Consider the following 19,160-nt stretch of genomic DNA (forward strand, 5'->3'; position numbering starts at 1 on the left):
AACGGACACTGGGCCAATACGCTCAGTTCTCATCTCTTTGGTCGTCAGGGATTTCCTTACACGGGACTAGCGCAGACCCGACAGTCTGGTTCGCGCTAGTTTAGCGTCAAAACCTGGTGGAGCCCACGCTCATGCGAGGCTATCATTGGATCGCCTGGGAGGCATTTTGTCAGGGCTACCGGGATCAGTCTAAAGCCTGAGGCCACGATGACACTCCCTATCACACACCCCTCCCCTCAGGCTTGGCGTGGTGTACGTACCTGTCGTTGACTTCTGTCTTGTTCACCTCACCCCTACCGTACTTTCCCCACTTCCACGAGCACACCTCACTGGCCAGAAGCCGATCCCATTCTTCGGACTTAGCGCGCGTCTGTTCTTTCGAATTGAAGCTTAAGCACATTCAACCACTCATCGTGTCGCTAGTGACTCCCAGATAGACCATTTCTACCACCAACAAGCGGCCCGACTTCATCGCCAACAGCAAACGATCAATAGAACGCAACTTTGTCAACTTTTTAACCGCGATATCACACACCCACCCACACTCTTCTAGACTTCACACGCCGCCTCGAAGCTAGCTGTCATCACACGCATTCTTTCACACCACCTGCGCCCTGTTGCAGAAACGTGCCCCAACTCTGTTGCTCCTGGCTGCCGCCTGCCTCGATACCATGGTTCCAGATGCGGGTACGGTACCGGAAGCTATGACGCATCCTTGATGAGCCAAGTCAAGCTGAAGCTGTACGGTCCTACTTCGAGGGGAAGAGGAGACTGAAAGCCGTCCCGCCTTCGCGTGCCGGCCCTTCCTCACGTTCCTCAGGCCGATGGTACCTTGCAGATCACCGTTCTATGGATAGATGCCGAAACAGAAGGCTGAGGTGCAGTCTGATCCTTTGGCCTTTCTAAGCCTCCAGCCTGTGCCACGATGGTTGAGCTTGGAGGAGATCGCTGTGCCGCCTTAGCCTCGCAGCCCCCCTCTCTTCGACGCCTCGTTACCATGATATCTCCCACCTGATTATAGAGTCGGCCGCCTGACGAGTACCGAGGTGCGACATCAGAAGCAGGCGACATGGCCGCGAGCCCGAGGTCAATTCTCTCTGCCCATGGTCGCTTCTCGGGTCGTCAACTTTGCCAAAGGCAAACCTTACCGGCCGCCAACAGACTAATGAGGAACTGGCCTTATCCCCATTGCCTGGAAGTTTACGCTCTTAGCGCCCAGGTCGCATAGTTCGTCGCCCCCATTGGCCGTCACTGCCTCATCACATCGTTGGTCGCGTCTGTCACTGTCCCAGACGCGGTTATGAGCATCCATATTCATGACTTGGGCCCAAATCAAGCCAACACTGCCTCATCTTCGCCTGGAATTCTGGTTTGCGTTGCATTGCGCATTCTCATGCACTTTGAGCGCTTCCGATCTCTCGGGTCACGAAGGCAGCTGGCCTCCGGCAAGCGTCCTACTGGACATGCCAGAACCCAGGTATCCACCGCAAAGCATTGCCTGCTGGGGTCTGGCACTGCAAATCGTCCACGACCGTCCCCGAGTAAGTCAACATGCACTGGCGGTAAATCCGTATCAAATCAGCCAAGCATAAACGATATCACTGTGGTCGGAAGAGAGGACAAAGTATCTGGAAGCGACAATCTTCATCTTCATGCCAAGCCATGCTATGGATTCAAGAACCCTGGCTAGAGGTAACCGTCCGAGGCACCGAAGCACGCTCAGACTGACAGCGATCTTGCCGCTCGCCATGTGAGCTTTCCGTCCGAGATTTCCAGTGGGCAGTGGTTCGATGACGCTTGCCATCGCTGCACCGTGCAACCCCGAGACTCCACCATCCATCGCAATCAACGAAGTCTAAAGTCCCCCCTGGACGAGGACTTGCTGGCTATCCCTGGGGCACCAAGAGAGCAACTCGTAGGTACAAGGGGATACACCACGAGACTACTCCCTCTCCTCCAAGGTCTTTCCCGACCACATGCGGAATAGGGCACGCTCCACGCCGGGTTTTCGGGCGTCCATTCGGCTTCAGGGGGATAGCCTCTTTGCGGCTAGAAGCGTATAGCAAGGGAGTCCGTACTTGATTCTCGACCTTGGGCAGCTTTCCCCTCACTGAAGAACTGCTCAATGAAAGCAATCACCATTACTCATTCTGGAAGAAGGCGTAGTGAGAGTAGCCGACGGCTGGGTGGCCGGACGGCCTCGCCCTCCCGTCGGACTCTGATCAGAAATCCCCGCTGGCAAGCCCTGCTACACTCGAGCGTGGTTTTGATGCACACAAATACTTTCCGGGGGACGGCGCCTTGCCTTCGTGGTGTCTGCCTGCTCGCCATCGATTGGAGCAACGAGGGAAACCACTCATCTTCAGTAATGGTGGTCCTCTTTGACCTGCTATCGCCATCCCCCCCGGCTCCCACGAATCAAGGACGGCACAACCGGTCCGCGGCGTGACGAGTTTCTGCAGTTGTCATGGATTGCCATTCTTCGGGACGACTTCGCTGGTCAAGAGAGGGGGTGGACATGCTGGAAGCCGTGGTGGTTCTGTGGAAGAGCTGCCATAAGTGGTCCAGTGTTAACAAAGGCGGGCGTTAGGTCCTCCGCCGGTTGCGCCCGTAAGAACATTTTTCTCCATGTCGCATCTGGAACAGCGGCAAAACGGTCCCCGGGGAGAGAAAGAAATCTCTTCTGCCCCCCTTTCCAGGGTCAAGCTTTGTGGTTGCGTGGGAATGTCGAAACAGACAATGGTCTGAAAGATTCGCAAAAGGCGCAGCCGCCACCACCACTACCACGCCCTCACCCATCTGCAGGATGGGCATGCGAAGAGGGGAAGCAAAGCATCCCGAATCCTTCGGCAATTCATTTCAGCCCCCAATCCTGCTCATCTCTGTCCGAAATCATGTCTCTACCCGAGCCGTTGACTGCGAGACTACAACCAACGGCCGTAACGATGTGCTCCGGGCGTTTCAAAAGCCGCTGCTGGTGTGCGAGCTCTCGCTACGCCTCTGTGGGGATAATCAGCACTCTAATCTGGACGAGAAGCTCGAGTGTACATTACTGAAGAAGCTCTCCTATCTGATCTCGACTTGTGGGCAGGGCGGTGTTGAGTCAATTTCCAGTCTGGTCCACTCCCAGCACTGAACCGGTCATCACTATGGATACTACCCCTCGTTGGATGAAGATGGTTACGTTGGCATAGCTTGGTGACGGATATTGGGGATGATGCTGTCCTTGGAAGAGAATAACGCCTCGCGAGGCATTCTCTTTCGATTTGACCTTATGCCTTATAGCTCATTGATCACGTTGTTTTGACTGGTCGTCAATCCACGAGACCACAACAGAGGCCCGAAAAAGCGGCCAAGTGCCTGCAAAGCCCCCTCATCGCTGCCCCGGCGACTCCGGGTATCGGCGAAGACGAACTCGCATGCCAAGAAGAAATTTCAATGGGCAATTCAAAAGTGTACAGTTTTCGTGGTCGATTTCAGAAGCTATTGCGAAGCTGTATTAGGGCGACGAAGTGGTCATCGCCGACAACCCCAGTCCATACATGTTGAGGCCTTTGAGGTCTCTTTCTGCACCCCAATCTTTCGGCCGCAGTATCGGAGCTGATATCAGGGTGCAGAATCCTCTGCTATTTTCTGCAGTCCCTCGTCTTTCGTAAACTCCAGCATTCCCGGAAAGCTGCGGCTGCGCCGCTCTAGTGGTCAAAGGAGCACCTCTCTCTCTCTTCAGCTTGTCTGCAGGAACAAGGCACTCAAAACATCATGTCAACTTCCCCGTAGCACTTTGTTTCTATTTCGCGTTCTACCCTATTCCTATCATGCGGTTAAAAAAGCGTTCCAAGTGGCGGAGCGTTCGTGCCCCACGTGTGTGGTGAGGCTGTGAAAGCTCTTTTGCATGTGCTGGGAAAGAAAGACAACACCAACCAACAACACCAACACCCGAATAGCCAGCCCCCAACGACTTTTCCGACCACACCCAAAGCAGGAGACAGAACAGCCACTTCGTGCTTCGACCAACGATAGACGACGGAAGCGCACTAGGAAGCTGTCGTTTTTCTTCACTTTTCGTATCCACAACCATCAAACAAGCGCAGACGTCCCACGAGTTGTACGTCACACACACTTCGAAAAGCCCATCGTTGGCGCATCCACTCGAAAGCCCCCCCCTTCCTCCCCCTACTTCTTCCTCCACGCGATCGAGAATAGTAGCCAGACAAGACACAGCCCGCACACAATCTAAGGCTAATCCCGGCCGCCACTTCCGCTGCCACAAGCGGCGCAGAAACCACGAGAGTGATAGAGACGTTCAGGAAACGTTTACCGCAGGCTGTCGGTAAATGTTCATCATGGCTGGTTCTTTGTTCTTGCTGGGATGGCCGTCACCCTCAGGTAACGAGCAATCGTTCGTCCCCCTTTTACGTGATGACCCTTTTGCCTGATATCGAAGTCCTTTGTCGGATGAAGAAACGGCCTCAGTCGCATGGGCAAGACCGAGCGAGCGAGCGAAACTAGGAAAGAGCGAATCAGAGCATTTAGACCAACATGCCCCACGCCTTACGCCCTGGTTCGATTCTTTCGTCACCTCTTGGGCCCCTCCTTTCCATATGGGAGTGAAAAGTCGACAAAGTAGACGAAAGGCGTGCGTCTAGACCGGGAAATTACCTGTCCATTGTCGACTTCCTATTCGACGGGAAGTGGAAAAGAAGGCATATCTAGTCTCTTGTCATGATGGAGATACCGGACGAACACCCTCGTCTTGTTGAAGCGAACCATAGCCCCCCCCCCCCCCCCCCTTCCCCTTCCCCCATGATCCGTCATCTGCCAGCCCTACGCTTCCTGTCTCAAACGATGAAACAAGCGACGATGGCATGTCCCAACGCCCCGAGAAAGAAAATACTTCCTGACCTGGTACCGATACAAGATACGGGCCCAGACGTCTCCTTGACTACTCGGTGATACCCTCTCCAGGGCGGAGAATGTCACAATCGTCAGATACTTGCTGCTCCTTTTCCCCCCCTCCTCCACCACCGCACCGTCACGGCCACTTTGCGGCCGTCGAAACGTGAACGTGCCTCACATCGGCGGAAAGAGTGCCTAGCCGGGTCGCCCATACCCATCATACATCAGCCTGTTGGGCCGTCACATACGCGACCCGCGGCTCTCCCAGCGAATAGGAGCTACCTCCAAGTACTTGCTAAGAGAGAGCCTTCACTTTCCTTTCGTCAATGGAGCACTTTACGAAGGGAAATGGGGAGAGTCTAGAGGGGGATGAGTTTCCTCGGACTTTTTTCTCAGTACCCGCTCCAATGTGACTCTCGTTGCTTCACGTCATGATTGGGGATTGAGGTGCTTCATGGCCTGGGCCTATCATTTCCATAATCAGAGGCATCGACATCATCATCATCATCATCGTGAGTATGTTTTTTGTACACTTTCGTGATCGTGGAGCTCAGCTCAGCTGAGCTGGTGGGATTCCCCCCCCCAAATTGCGTTTCTGATATTAGGGGGGTAATGTATGTATGGGGCCATTGAGACGTGAAGTTGTCCGTCTGCTGACGCCCGCTGATGCCTACTGCTCTTGGTTCAAGCCAGGGAACGATTGATATCCGTGTAGATTTCAATGGAGGGGGGCGTGACTGAGTCTCCCTACGGATCGTGTACCCTCGGTATCCGTGAGGTCACCTGTCCGTAGTTCCGAAAAAGGCCCATAGGAGACACTATCAGAATGGTGACTCACCTCTGGACACGCGTCACATACCTCGCTCATTCATCCGTCGTGATATGGGAGGTTTTTGAGATTTTAAGTCGACCATGGGTGCTTGGAAAAGTCCATCCTTTGCAGAAATATACCCGATGTACTTAGAGGGCAGTCATCACTTGTGTTAATGTTGCTAGTCTCCATGGGCTTCCAGACACAAACAACGAGAGGTGCAAACAGAGCGTGCTTGAATTAATCTTTTTTTATTTCAAAACTCAAACAAAGCTACAGCTAGTCACAGCGTTCTTTTGCAAGTGTGTGCCCATGAAAAAGAAACCTTCACCTTCACCTTCACCCGCTATTGCCAATGCTTTGATGATCCCAGAAAGGAAGAAGAAAAAGGAACAGACACTAGAGCCTCCGAGGAAAGAAATGAAAACGTACAAAACGAGCGCCGAAACCGAAGCCGCAACCTGATGTCGCCTGATCATGTCGTGGAGCTCATTGTCGAATATACGCGTGATTATACCGTCATCAACAGACTCTGCTAGGAAATAAAGAGGATAAAAACGAGGCAAAAAGTGTTGTGTACCAACGAGAATTGCTTGTTGGTGGAGGGAGCTTCCATTCTGGGATACCAATGGCAAAAGCAGGTGTCTAAACGTAATAGAAAGACTTCCATCTTTCGCCGGTCCAAATATGTCTGGTTGCAATGCAGTCGCAAAGCAAAGATGTCGCTCACATCGGAGTATGGAAGGATCGCCGAGAGCTGCAAACCTAGTCACTCATCCCCGGACCCCAACGGAGGGGCCTAATACAACGTCTGCCGAAGGGGCATTCACTCACTCCTTTCTGGCAAGCTGTGATCGAGCTGTCCGCCGCTTATTTGCAGATCGTGAAACTCGCCCCCACGTATGCGTTCTTCCTTCGTTCGCACTCCTGTGGGGAAGTTACATTGCACAGGCTCTCCCGTATCGTATTTCATGCGGCTCCTATGCGCCCTCAAGAGGTTGCACAAAGTTATAATTGAAGTCCAAGAGGCCGTCCAGCATCCAATGCTGTGGATCGAAGAAATCGTAGTTGGCCTCGCCGTAGGACATGCCGCTCAACATGCTATTGCTGGGTGGTTGGCTGCCGATGCCACCAGAGTTGCCAGGAGTGAGAGCACCATTGGCAGCGAGCAGGCTGTTCGCTTGAAGCCCTTGGGTTGCCGGCATAAGAGTGCTGTCCAAATGGGTCGATGACGCTGAGGACTCGTTCGCTGAGTCTGGATTAGTAGGTTGTTTCATGGCTATTTGGGGTGGCACGTAAGTCAGTCATCACAGTCACACCGAAGAGAGACGTGGATGCAATGGCTAGAGCACTGGGTGGGAAGGGGATAGAGCTTTATAATTACCATCGATGGAACCTCTTCCTTGGGCTTGATATTCTTCCCTCCATCGCCAGACAGAGTCAAATACAAGACTCATGCTATGGCGGCAGCGCACCTTGAGCTGCAAGGTGTCGTCAATGAGTAGCGGCGAATCGTCGTTGTCGTAGGAGGCCGTGCTGTTGTTATCGAGTCGAGCTCCGTTCCACATTTGCACCATGAGCTCTGCTAGACGCCACTGCAAGTCGTTGTTCACGACACTTGTAGCGCGAATGGCATTGATGGTCTGGTGGAAGAGATTGCGGCCACGATCAAAATCGATCGTCTTGGCAAAGAATGACCGCATGAGCTTGAGTAAGGCAAAACCTGCCGCGATCAACATCTGCTGGATGTAATTTGTCGCATAGAGCAGAATTTGTCCGGGGGAGTTCTGTCCGGGCGATGTGACCTTGTCGACCTCGAGGATGTTATCCAAGAAGCTTGTGGTTGCCCTCCAGAGGCCCATCAGATCATCAATGTAGCCAGGCGTGGTGCTCGAGTCAAAGAAGCCAGCTAGACGCAAATGGAGTGCTGCGGCCCGCATATGTAGGTTGACAATTGGCCCCAGATGCTGCGAGAGGACCGATGCCTGAAGTTCGTTGAAGTCCTTTCTGTAGACTCTCATCAACATGGCTCGGTGCTCATCACCAGCGACCCCACGAGGATCACTGGCATTGCTGTACATTTCCTTGGACACCTTGTCGCAGAAACGTTCAACCTGGAGCCTAGCCTCCAATTCGGGTGTCAATCGGAAGGGACCGTCTTCGCCTCGTCGAACAGCCAAAGTCCAGTCGTAGAGGGTTGAGGCCGGTTGACCGTAACCAGTACCAATAGTCTGGGCTACAATATTGCAGACAGCCCATGTTGAGACACGATCATGCAGCTGCTCTTTGTTGAGGTCGACCGACACCCGGGAGAAGTCTTGACTGTGGTTTGGTCTGTGTAAGCCGATGCCCGTCGCCACCTTCATCATTACACCGCAAAGAATGTGCGTAGGGTCAGCGCTTGTCGTGCTTGTCGGTAGAGGCCAAGTACATAGCAGACACAAAGCTTTGACGACAAAGTAACTGCTTGGAACATCTCCAATGGTTGACCACAGCAGTCTGGTCAGGGGGCCAGATATCGAGGTCAACAATGTAGTATCTGCGCTATACCGGCGAGCAGCAACCGAAATAATGGACCAAAACAGAAGAGCGTGTTGTTGGAAGTACTGATCAGGCGTCTGTTGCGGGTTGAGGAATGGCAAGAAAGGATGGTAGTACGCGAAGAATTGGCTGAAGAGCTGATTCACTGACTCCTCGGTCAGGCGTACATTCTCCAGCTCGTGAGTGTAGCGTGGTAGACTGTACGACCCTCCCCTCTTGAGGTGCAACAGCGAGGAAACAGCCTCGTCGGAGCCCATCAGGGATGGATTCCTAGTGTGTGTGTACACGCTCGTCGCAACCGGGGATTGGAGGTCTTGTTCTTCCTCGTCCACGGTGTAACCCTGGTTTTGGGCGCGTGCAATGTTGCGTCGCAACCTGTCGATTTCCTTTTCCATCTCGGCGTGCTTCGACCGCTTGCCTATGCGCTTGAAGTTGGACTCAATCTTACAGGAAAGCTTGAGGCGGTTACACCGTGAACAGCTTTGGAAGGGGTCTTGAACAACATCGCATCGCAACTGTTCCATAAGAAGACTGGTTAGTGGGTTGACTCATGTCATGATTCCGGCCGGTGGGTTGACTCACCTTTTGTTGTCGGCACTCGTTACATGCGCGCTTGACGCCGGGCTGGCGCTTCTTGGAATCAGGCTCATTGTCGTCGTCATGACCGGCATTGCTGCCCGGACTGCTATCCAGGGCCATGCTGCTGTGCTTCCTCTTGGGAGGCCCATTGGGCGCATGACGGGCGCTCATGGGACTTGTGGGCGAGACGGGCGTGGCCCCGCCGGCAGAGACGACGTCCATGCAGGGCACGGAAGACGGTCAGTCGCGGTGAGACAAGACAAGACACGGCACAGGCGGGCTCGGGTGACCCCTCCCGGGCCGGGCGTGGCGTGAGGTGCGAACGGAGCTCGCAGGTAGAGACTCGGCAATCGGAGATGTCCTGGACGGTGAGCGAAAACTCACTGGGGCGGTGGTCCGGTGTCGCGACGTGCGTGTTGGTATTGTCGATGTGAGGGTGGGAGCTGGCGCGGCCGAATGCGGAGGGCGGGGAAGAAGGTTGATTTTTGACCTGAGGAGCGAGGCAAGATTTGCGGTGGAAAGTGGAAGGGGACCTCGTTGCGCCTGCCCAGCCGTTGGACTTTTGGAGGGGGACCAACGGGGGTGAATGGCTGGGAGTTGTCATGTCATTGGCTGACTCGATCTGCAGTTCCCCGCCCTTTCACCTTCTGCAGCGGGCGGGGTGACTCTTGCCAGTCAGTGCCAGTTTACACATGACAACTGCCTGTCCGGGAAAGGCGCATCGGGAACTCGGACCCGACTTGTACCGGGCCCTACCTCTGGCGCCTAAGCACCTTGCTCTTCGAGTTTTCCATCTGCCCAGACCGTGCCCCAGGCTTGCTGTCAGAATAGTGCACAGACAGGCGGGATACTCCCCGGCACCCCCCAATTCCCAAGCCCTCCGACGCAGGAGATAGCAATTTGAATTGACAAAGATAGCCAAAATTGATATTGACGATAGATGCTGGTCCGATATCGTCCTCTTTCTCTGCCTTTATCCACCCTCACTCGCCCTGCATCTGGGGACCAATTCCCACGCTGTCCACTGCAATGGTAGAGTAGCCAAGAGGCAAGTCTCCATTGATGACAAGACAGAAAACCCAAAAGTGGAAATTCTAGGTGAAAATTGGGTCACCAGGCGGGTGAGCGCCTGCCTGAGTGGCTGCTCTGTGGTCAAAAGGCGTGGGACTGTGACTAATCACATATTGGGACCATGGGCAGGTGCAGTGGCAGAAGGTATGCATGCAGTTGCTGCTGCAGGCGTTTGGCCCTTCCTTCCTGCCGTCCATGACAGAAACTCAAGATTAACCTGCGGAAGAAGTTCATGATCAGACGAACACACGTACCTGACTATTAACCTGGAGAGACTGACTCGCGGCTTCCAGAATCAAAAGCCATTTCCTTCTCCGTTTCTTTTCCCTCTTAAAACTGCTTATCTTCAACACCGCCCACATCAAATCAGCACCTACTGATATAAACTGCAGCAATGCCCGAAGCCGATGCCAAGGAAGCGCTCAAACCGCCCGTGAAGGTCGGGTTGACATTACCCGCCGTTTATCAGGGACGCGGTTCTTACACTGAAAGCCCAAAAGGGGCCCGGGATGTCCATTTTGCCATGCCGGGATCACGACTTAAGCAAGGTGAGAGTGAGGCTTTGTTTGTTCGTCCTCGTTTAATCACTTGGGTCTGGACTGATTATTCTTGCAGTCGACGTTCTACAAGTAGACTCAACTGCTGTATCTCAACCTTTCGTTGACCCGACTGTCTTTCAGAAATGGAGTGACAGGTCTTGATTTCTGCTCGCCATCAAGAGTTTCTTCAAAGACTCAACCCCGATCACATAGCTACACCTTCGGGATCGCGACGGTTTATCACTGTCTCAGCAGAGTTGCTGCATCCCGGATCCGAGCGCTAGGCGGCTGTTCCGGAACTTTTTTAGGCCCGGCAACAAAGCATGTGCCTCTGCCCGCCGCCATCTGTCAAACTTGGGGCGTTCTAGCAAATAAAGTTGGGGAAAGATGGGCACGCGTGCGCTCCGGTAACTGTGGCCGGCATCTCGAAACCCCAGAATTCCTCCCCACGACTCAATCTCGTCCACTCTGGGGTCCGATCCGGTGTCTGGTCTAGGACCTTTAGGCTTGAGTTCTGCTTGGCCCATGGTCCACTCTCCAAGGAAGACTGATGAAGATCGGGATTTACGTGGGGCCAAATCCTCGGATTTGGAGTTGCAGCAGTCCCACGTCCAGTCAAATCGGTATTATCGCAAAGAAATTCCGCTACAACTTTCATCCAACTTGGAATCCCACCAGTGCTGGATCATTTGGATGAGATATATTCTACCAGCATCATCACTGGCTGGAGTCGACATCGTTCATGACTGCACGCAGGGCGCTAAAGTCTCACATCTGAACAAAGTCCCAATTCCAAGCACTTCCCGTGCATCCCGTCAGCACGATGCGGGTTGTCGGCCGGGGATGCTGCTCAACTGGGAGAGAAGTGTAGTATCCACCTCCGGGTCCCTGCCCGGGACCGCCCCACCAAGCCCACTCCAACTGGGGTGAAATGGGGGACATAAGCCATCTTTATATCCAGATTTCAAAGCAATTGGTAGAATTGGTTTCGAAGGATTGAGGGTGAGCATTTTCCTAGTCAGGTCGTCTCAGAGTTTCTCCCCGCGTCCACTTTCCGCGTGCGGGGTTCCGGGCACTAGAGGGCGTGGCGTTGACCATCGGCATGTCGAAAAGGGCATGGGTTTGGAATTAACAAAGTGTTCCACGTCGGTCGGTGGCTACCTCTCACGGCAGTATAAGAATCCATTGCTCAGCTGAATTCGGTTCGCATCTGACCTCTCTTACCCCTACCTACATAAGACCCTCACTTCCTCCCTCTCCCGTAGTTCGGATACCCCTGATCAACTTTCTCAACTCGATTTTCAGATTCTTTTCTAGCCATGTCGACACAATCCAATGGTGACGCCCCAGCTGGGGACTACACTGTTCCCTTCTTCCTGGATGGAGAGAAGTTCGTCACAAAAAAGACATTTGACGTTGTCTCACCCGCTACCGGAAAGGTCATTCACAAGTGCGGTAGCGCAACTGAGGAAGATGCCTTGGCCGCCGTTGATTCCGCGGCCAAAGCCTTCAAAAGCTGGAAGAAGACAACGCTCAGCCAACGTCAGGAGATCTTTCTCAAGGCTGCTGCTATCATGGAGTCTCGAAAGGAGGAATTGGTCCGCGTCATGTCTGAGGAGACGGGTGCTGCCGCAGGCTGGTCAGAGTTCATTCTGGGCTTGGGCATCGGCTGCCTCAAAGACGTCGGCGGACGCCTCCTCACCATCCAGGGCTCTCTCCCGACAACCAATGACCCGAATGTCAGCGCAATGGTCATCAAAGAGCCCTACGGAGTCGTCCTCGCCATTGCTCCTTGGTTAGTATAAAGAAAATGCTTGTAAATAAGTAGATGACTAACATTTACGCAGGAACGCCCCTTACATTTTGGGCGCAAGGTCAATAGCATTCCCCATCGCCGCCGGTAATACCGCCGTTCTCAAGGCCTCAGAGTTCTCTCCACGAACACTGGTGGAGATGGTCTCTTGCTTCCACGAGGCCGGCTTGCCCAAGGGTGTCCTGAACGTAATCGTTCACGAGCCCGCCAACGCAGCTGCCATCACATCATCGCTGATCGCTCATCCCGAGATCAAGAAGATCAACTTCACCGGCAGCACAGGCGTCGGCCGCATTATCGCCAAGCTGGCGGGTGAGAACCTGAAGCCGGTACTGTTGGAGCTCGGAGGCAAGGCTCCGGCTATCGTATGGGATGACGCCAACCTTGAGTTGGCCGCAGACCAGTGTGCAGTCGGGTCTTTCCTTCACGGAGGCCAGATCTGCATGAGTACTGAGCGTATCATCGTGCACAAGCAGGTCAGCGAGCAGTTCCAGTCGAAGCTGTCGGCCTCCATCGAAAAGATCTTTCCGTCGCAATCCGATGCACCTGTCCTTATCAACGCGGTGGCCGTTGAGAAGAACAAGAAGCTTGTCAAGGATGCCGTGGGCAAGGGCGCTGCCCTTCTTGCCGGCGATGTTGACGCTGAACAGACGTCAAAGACAAGGTTGCGACCCATCGTCATCAAGAACGTCACGACCGACATGGACATTTACAAGACTGAGTCCTTCGGCCCTTCTGTGGCTCTCTTTGAGGTAGAGACCGAGGAGGAGGCGATTAAGCTGGCCAACGACACAGAGTACGGCCTGACATCTGCCGTCTTCACGGAGGATCTGCGGACAGGTCTTCGCTTCGCAAAGGAGATTGAGTCGGGCGCCGTCCACATCAACAACATGACTGTCCACGACGAGCCTGGTCTGCCCCACGGCGGTGTCAAGTCAAGCGGATTCGGCAGATTCGGCTCTTCTGGCCTGGACGAGTGGGTGCGGACCAAGACGATTACCTACCGGAACTGAAGTTTGGTGATTGCTTTCCATAGCGTTTAGATACCTTGGTCCTGTCTGAATGAAATTGGGGCGCTGAATCCACGGCTCCTTCTGGCTCCGATGCAAATGCTTTTTTTTCGGAAATGATTTATTGGTTTCTCTCGCCTATTGCGGCACGATTGTGTGACAAGACTGTTGCGAATTGAACCCACGTGTCTCGAAGAACTAGTACTTGTCGCTATCCCAAAATCGACGAGGTAGCAATAGAGTGGTGTTGATCGTTATCAGCCAATGACGATCGTGGAGAAGCAGTGCCACGTGAGCGCATAATTGAAGTTTGGCTACCTTATTCGGTTACACGATCGGCGCACTCATCTTTTGCCCCTATGCCCCTCCAGAAGATTGGGTGCAAGTTCACAGGTACAGGTTATGCGGTCGATCACGGTTGGGAAGCCACATCAGCAATAAGTAGGGCCGCGACAACAGTAACATTGCCATCATTGGCGCTGCCGTCGAGGACACGTCTCCCCCGCGATTAAAGGTCTGGAGTCAGAGTTTGAGGGGGGTTGCTTGTGCCATGGTTGGCATGGGGTCAGGAACGGCACGAACGGGTATCTTGACGTTCGAAGAGTTCGTGGCATGTCACAATGCATTGCGACAACCTCGCTCTTCTGGTTCTTAACTCCCCGGCTGAATCGAGTCCCCGTATAACTGCGGTTCGGATGGTGGCGGATCCTAAATCCCCTAACTCCCCTGATATCCAATTGATGACCAGGAATTGTCAGAGCGGTGTCAATGCAAAGGGCGATACCGGAAATACGCGATCAAGTCTCGCCTCTAGTGAGCTTTGCGTTGAAAGAATACGACATTGGAGTGAACAATAATGAGGTGAGCGAGATGGAAGGGGTCGAAATGCGAGTGACGGAATGATTGGACTGAACAGCTGTCGTCCGTGCGGACCCTGTCAAGCTCCCGGTACAATTGACGCTAAGCCCCTTTGGTATGCAAGCTCTTGGGGTCCTTGCATCACAAATTCGAGCCGCATTTCGAGAATCTTCACTGCCGAATGGACATTCCCACTCCCGATTGCCAGCAATCCGCAGCACAATGCTTCCCGCACGGTCTCTCCGACCAGCCTACCGTGCGGTACCGATCCTCCTCCGAAGCCCGGCGGCGGGACTGAGACCCCAATGCCTACCGAGACGATGGTACGCCGACAAGAAAGCCGCACCACCACCAACATCACAACCACCGGCCGCCGCTGCAGAAGATGACCTCCCCGACCACCGCAAGCTCGGCGTCCAGCAGGAGCTCTTCACCTCCTCCGTCTACAGCCCCGGCTCCCCGATATTCCTCCCGAACGGCACGCGAATCTTCAACCGACTGGTCGACTTCTTACGGCGGCAATACGTCCACTACGGCTTCGACGAGGTCATCACGCCAAATATTTACAAAAAGTCGCTATGGGAGGTCTCGGGCCACCTACAAAACTATGCCGACGACATGTACACCGTCACCAGCCGCGCGCGCGCACCTGAGGAGAAGACGAGCTGCTGCGGCGGCTCTCATGGAGACCAACCGCACGAGGGAGCTAGCGGCGAGCAGGCGGCAAGGCAAGCCGAGGGCGAGGACGACGACTACGGCCTCAAGCCGATGAACTGCCCGGGCCACTGCCTCATCTTCGCCTCCAAGAACCGCAGCTACCGTGATCTGCCCATCCGCTACGCTGACTTCAGCCCGCTGCACCGCAACGAGATCTCGGGCGCCCTCAGCGGCCTGACGCGCGTGCGCCGCTTCCACCAGGACGACGGCCACGTCTTTTGCCGCCCCATCCAGATCCAGGAGGAAGTCTTCAAGACGCTCGACTTCATGAAGACGGTCTACGGCGCGCTCGGGCTCGAGCAATTTGACTTCGCGCTTTCGACTAGGCCTGCGGACCATTACATTGGCACCGACGCCGAGTGGGCGCGCGCCGAGTCGCAGTTGCGCGATGCGCTGGAGCAGGCTGGGCTGAAGTACACCGTCAAGGAAGGCGACGGCGCCTTTTACGGACCAAAGATTGATGTCATGCTGCACGACTCGCACGGCAAATCGCACCAGGCCGGCACGATACAGCTCGATTTCCAGCTGCCGCAGCGCTTCAATCTCGAGTATCAGGCGCCCGCGCCGGCGATCGAGGCGCAGGGTGTCCCGCTGGACGGCGCCGACGTGTCGGCGGCGGACCTCGAGACGTACGGACCCGTACCGCCCGTCATGATCCACCGGGCCATCCTGGGGTCCGTCGAGCGCCTGATGGCGCTGCTGATTGAGGAGTACAAGGGTCGGTGGCCGTTCTGGCTGAACCCGCGGCAGTGCGTGATCCTGACCATCAACGACACGGAACCCGTCATGAGCTGGGCGTCTGAGGTGAAGGATATCCTGACGGGCCACGACCGCGTGCGGGACCCGGCAAACCCGCGACAGCCGCGCCCCACGGGCTTCGCGGTCGAGATCGACGCCAGCGCGCGGTCGTTGGCGAAGAAGCTCAAGGAGGCGAGGGAGAGGCAGCCCGGTTTCATATTGGTGGTGGGCAAGGGCGACGTCGCGGCGAAGCAGGTGACTGTCGAGGCGACGGACGGTCCGGAAAGCTCAGGTGGCACGTCAAAGGGCTCTCGGCAGCAGATGGATCCCCTGGCTTTGCTAGAAAAGATGCAGGAGAAAGTGGCGACGTACCATTAGATTGGTGTTTGTTCGCGCGCGCGCGCGCGCGCGCTCCCGTGTAAAACACAGATGTTAGAAATGTACACTACCTACCACTACAACGAACGCCGACTTAGCGGGTTTTTGTATTATAGTCATGATGGAAACGCAAGGTCAAGCCTCCTCCCAGTATTATTGGTTGTTCTTCTGAAGCCTCATACGACGACGGAATACCTATTCTCACTCCCGTTCCCAAGGTATAATCTTCACCAGTCGCCCTTAACTCCATTAAACGAAATCCCATTGAAAGAAGCAAAGTCAACAACGCAGCGCACACCCCGCCCTCCTGCTGTTCCATCACCTAGTCCTGTTCGAAGTGCTGTTCGCCTGCTGATGGAATAACGGTCTACAAATGGTCGTCAGTAGCTGAGCATAGGTAGTCTCATACTGGGGGCTCACAACTCACCGCTTGTACTTCTCGTCAACCTCGCCGCCGGAACTCTCAATGCGCTCGACCAACTCCTGACGCTGCCTGAGCTGCTCCTTCATGAACTCCACCGTCTTTTTCAAGACGAGACCCTCGGAACGGCCCTGGCCTTCGAGGCCGGGGACGAGCTCCGTCAGGCGGTCGAAGCCCTCGCGGATGGCCTGGCGTCGCTTCTGCTCTGTAGCAGATTCATGTCGTATTAGCCAGTTCCGCGCCAAATGACGAAGTTGTTCCAAGCGTGTGCACGTAGAATGTGCAGAAAGCTTCTTAGAGAGAAATATTGACGTACCAGACGCGATGTGATTCTGCTTCTTCTCCGCCTCGGTCAGGCGCGGCTTCTCTTCTGGCGCCTCGGCATCCGCCGCCGCTGAAGGGGAATTGGACTTGTTGGGGGAAGACATGGGCACGGCGGGCACATTCAGTTTCTATAGGCGCGCGGATGCAAAGTACGGAGGTGGTGTTATAAGTGGAAGTGATCCATGAACGACAGACCAGGCTATCGGTACCTATTGTTGAGCTTTGGCGTTGAGAAAGAGAAGGCGAACGGGGTATATGCGCGTGTGCAGTGTATGAGTGAGGGAGTGTATGAGAGAGAGAGAGAGAGTGTGTGTGTGTGTGTGTGTGTGTGTTTCGCACGATCACATGCCGTTTCGCACCAGAGCTCTGAGATCAGATCCCCCCTCCAGACTTTCCTCCGCATTGCGATTTGCGGGATTCGCAGAAAGCCACCACCCCACCCCTGTCCGGTAAGGTTCCTGCAGCACGTTTGTTTCCGCCCGCAGGGCTGGCTGGCACCGCCGGAACAGGAGCTGAACCTGCCGCCCAACGCTCCTTAGGGACCTTACCTTAAGTACCTTACCTAAGGTAGGTATTTCGTACACACCTCAGTAAGGGCAGATAAGATGAGACGGGCAAGAAATCAATCAATCGCGTGGATCTGGCGGGGTTGGCACGTCCCAAGCTTTCAAGGCTGTGTGTGACCTCATTGGCATTGGATCGGGATTGATTGCTCATCCAGAAATTCTACAGCTTGCCGGCCCACAATCCGCTATCCGTAGACCTCCTTTCTTTCCGATATTACCTTAGCTGCACTTCGATTCCCTTCCTGACGTTACCCTACACTCAGAAGAAACAAAACTAGATTCTTCCAAAAACACCCAATTGATACCGAACCTTTTCCCGCTTCCGCACAGATCAAGCGCTTCACTCTCCGCCCACCTACCGACACACACAAACACACACCTATACACGCCCAATACCACAATGGCCGACGTAAAGACAGCCTCCGACCCTCCACCCGATTACACAAAGGCCACCGAACACCTTACCCGGCCACGAGCACCCTCCGCCGCTGCCGGCGGTCCCGGCGGCCCTCGGGGACCGCTACCCCTCAACCTCCCCGTCCTCTCCTACCTCAAATCCAAGCGCGTCATCCTCGCCTCCGCCTCCCCGCGGCGGCGCGCCCTCCTCGCCCAGATCGGCCTCAAGGACCTCGAAATCACACCCTCGACGAAGCCCGAGGACCTCGACAAGTCCGCCTACGGCCCGTACGAATACGTCTCCGCCACGGCCCGCCAAAAGTGCCTCGACGTCTACGAGACGGCCCTGCAGACGCACCTCGCCTCCATCCCGGACCCGGACCTCGTCATCGCCGCCGACACTGTCATCGTTACCCGCGACGGCCGCGTCCTCGAGAAGCCGAGGAGCGAGGCCGAGCACATCAAGATGCTGCGCCACCTGCGGGATACCCGCGTGCACAGGGTCCTGACGGCCGTGTGCGTCGTCGCGCCGAGGGAGGACGCGCGGTCGCCGGGCTACGAGATTTGCCAGCACACGGAGGAGACAAAGGTGTACTTTGCGCAGGAGGCCAACGGCCTGCCGGACGACGTGATCGAGGCGTACGTCAAGACGAGGGAGGGCGCGGATAAGGCGGGCGGCTATGCTGTTCAGGGCATGGGCGGCATGTTGCTCGTTGAGAAGATTGAGGGCAGCTTTGATAACGTGGTTGGCTTGCCGGTGCGGCAGACGCTGGCGTTGGCGGAGAAGGCCATCTTCAAGCAGGATGAGGAGGAGGTTGCGGAGGACGAGGAAGAAGAGGACCTGATGTGATTGGTTTGGCCAAGAAAAAAGTGAAAACAGTAGAGAGAACTGCTACATACCCCGGCCGCCTTCTCAAGACGAGGAGGAAACACATTTAGAGAGAGCCCCAAAAGTTGATGAGATGCCCTGGTTTCTGGCGTCGAACTAGATGACGAAATGAGCTTCCTCATCTTGACATACAGCTAAAAGCCGTACATACCACCTGGCAATAGCCCCTGAATGATAATAAGTGACACGGGCTCACTTGCCAATCCCAAGCAAACAGCACACATAGGACGCCTCCGATGGCTGTTGAGACTGCATCTTTACTAAGCATAGTGTTACGCTATCACTCGTGGCCAACTAGCCTTCTGGTAATTCTTTCGTCAAGTCAACAAGTCAACGAGTCTACTGGCAAGAGTCAACAACAAACTTGGCTATTGGTGAGCTCGTTCTTCAGACTCAGGTATCTGGATTCAATGACGTTCATCGTTCACCACTCCTCGTTCGAATACGATACAGCGTCTGCGCTGAAGACTTGATCAGCATCCACAGAACCATTCCAAAATAACCTAGCGATCTAGCTACACTTGTAGTTCAGTAGTCTCGCAATACAAGTGGCCGCGCTCAAGCAATCTCATCAGTCCAACTACGGCTCTTTGGCTCATGAATTGCTGCGCTC

At 54.9% G+C, this 19,160-nt stretch overlaps 7 protein-coding genes across 7 annotated transcripts; 4 read left to right on the plus strand and 3 right to left on the minus strand.

Annotated features, from left to right (window-relative positions):
* Positions 1-6,687: 6,687 nt before the first annotated feature.
* On the minus strand, positions 6,688-9,049 carry BDP55DRAFT_627969 (uncharacterized protein; the record flags this gene model as incomplete). Its single annotated transcript, XM_060571830.1, has 3 exons — positions 6,688-6,986; positions 7,092-8,763; positions 8,831-9,049. 3 exons carry the CDS (start codon positions 9,047-9,049, stop codon positions 6,688-6,690), a joined length of 2,190 nt encoding a protein of 729 aa, XP_060433974.1.
* A 1,164-nt stretch (positions 9,050-10,213) lies between these two features.
* On the plus strand, positions 10,214-10,681 carry BDP55DRAFT_344175 (uncharacterized protein). The gene has a single exon (XM_060566946.1). It carries the CDS (start codon positions 10,293-10,295, stop codon positions 10,560-10,562), a length of 270 nt encoding a protein of 89 aa, XP_060433975.1. The 5' UTR covers positions 10,214-10,292; the 3' UTR covers positions 10,563-10,681.
* Positions 10,682-11,756: 1,075 nt separating this feature from the next.
* On the plus strand, positions 11,757-13,263 carry BDP55DRAFT_627970 (aldehyde dehydrogenase; the record flags this gene model as incomplete). Its single annotated transcript, XM_060571831.1, has 2 exons — positions 11,757-12,232; positions 12,285-13,263. 2 exons carry the CDS (start codon positions 11,757-11,759, stop codon positions 13,261-13,263), a joined length of 1,455 nt encoding a protein of 484 aa, XP_060433976.1.
* Positions 13,264-14,340: 1,077 nt separating this feature from the next.
* On the plus strand, positions 14,341-15,951 carry BDP55DRAFT_543890 (threonyl-tRNA synthetase; the record flags this gene model as incomplete). Its single annotated transcript, XM_060568446.1, has 1 exon — positions 14,341-15,951. The coding sequence occupies one exon, from the start codon at positions 14,341-14,343 to the stop codon at positions 15,949-15,951; it is 1,611 nt and encodes a 536-aa protein (XP_060433977.1).
* Positions 15,952-15,998: 47 nt separating this feature from the next.
* BDP55DRAFT_344146 (uncharacterized protein) lies at positions 15,999-16,322 on the minus strand. The gene has a single exon (XM_060566945.1). The coding sequence runs from the start codon at positions 16,268-16,270 to the stop codon at positions 16,046-16,048; it is 225 nt and encodes a 74-aa protein (XP_060433978.1). The 5' UTR covers positions 16,271-16,322; the 3' UTR covers positions 15,999-16,045.
* Positions 16,297-17,065, minus strand: BDP55DRAFT_650159 (uncharacterized protein). The gene has a single exon (XM_060573964.1). The coding sequence runs from the start codon at positions 16,798-16,800 to the stop codon at positions 16,375-16,377; it is 426 nt and encodes a 141-aa protein (XP_060433979.1). The 5' UTR covers positions 16,801-17,065; the 3' UTR covers positions 16,297-16,374.
* Positions 17,066-17,662: 597 nt separating this feature from the next.
* Positions 17,663-18,508, plus strand: BDP55DRAFT_543703 (inosine triphosphate pyrophosphatase-like protein; the record flags this gene model as incomplete). Its single annotated transcript, XM_060568431.1, has 1 exon — positions 17,663-18,508. The coding sequence occupies one exon, from the start codon at positions 17,663-17,665 to the stop codon at positions 18,506-18,508; it is 846 nt and encodes a 281-aa protein (XP_060433980.1).
* Positions 18,509-19,160: the final 652 nt, after the last annotated feature.

This window comes from Colletotrichum godetiae (assembly GCF_030913485.1).
Source record: "Colletotrichum godetiae strain CBS 193.32 chromosome Unknown BDP55scaffold_6, whole genome shotgun sequence".
Classification (NCBI taxonomy): Eukaryota; Fungi; Ascomycota; class Sordariomycetes; order Glomerellales; family Glomerellaceae; genus Colletotrichum; species Colletotrichum godetiae.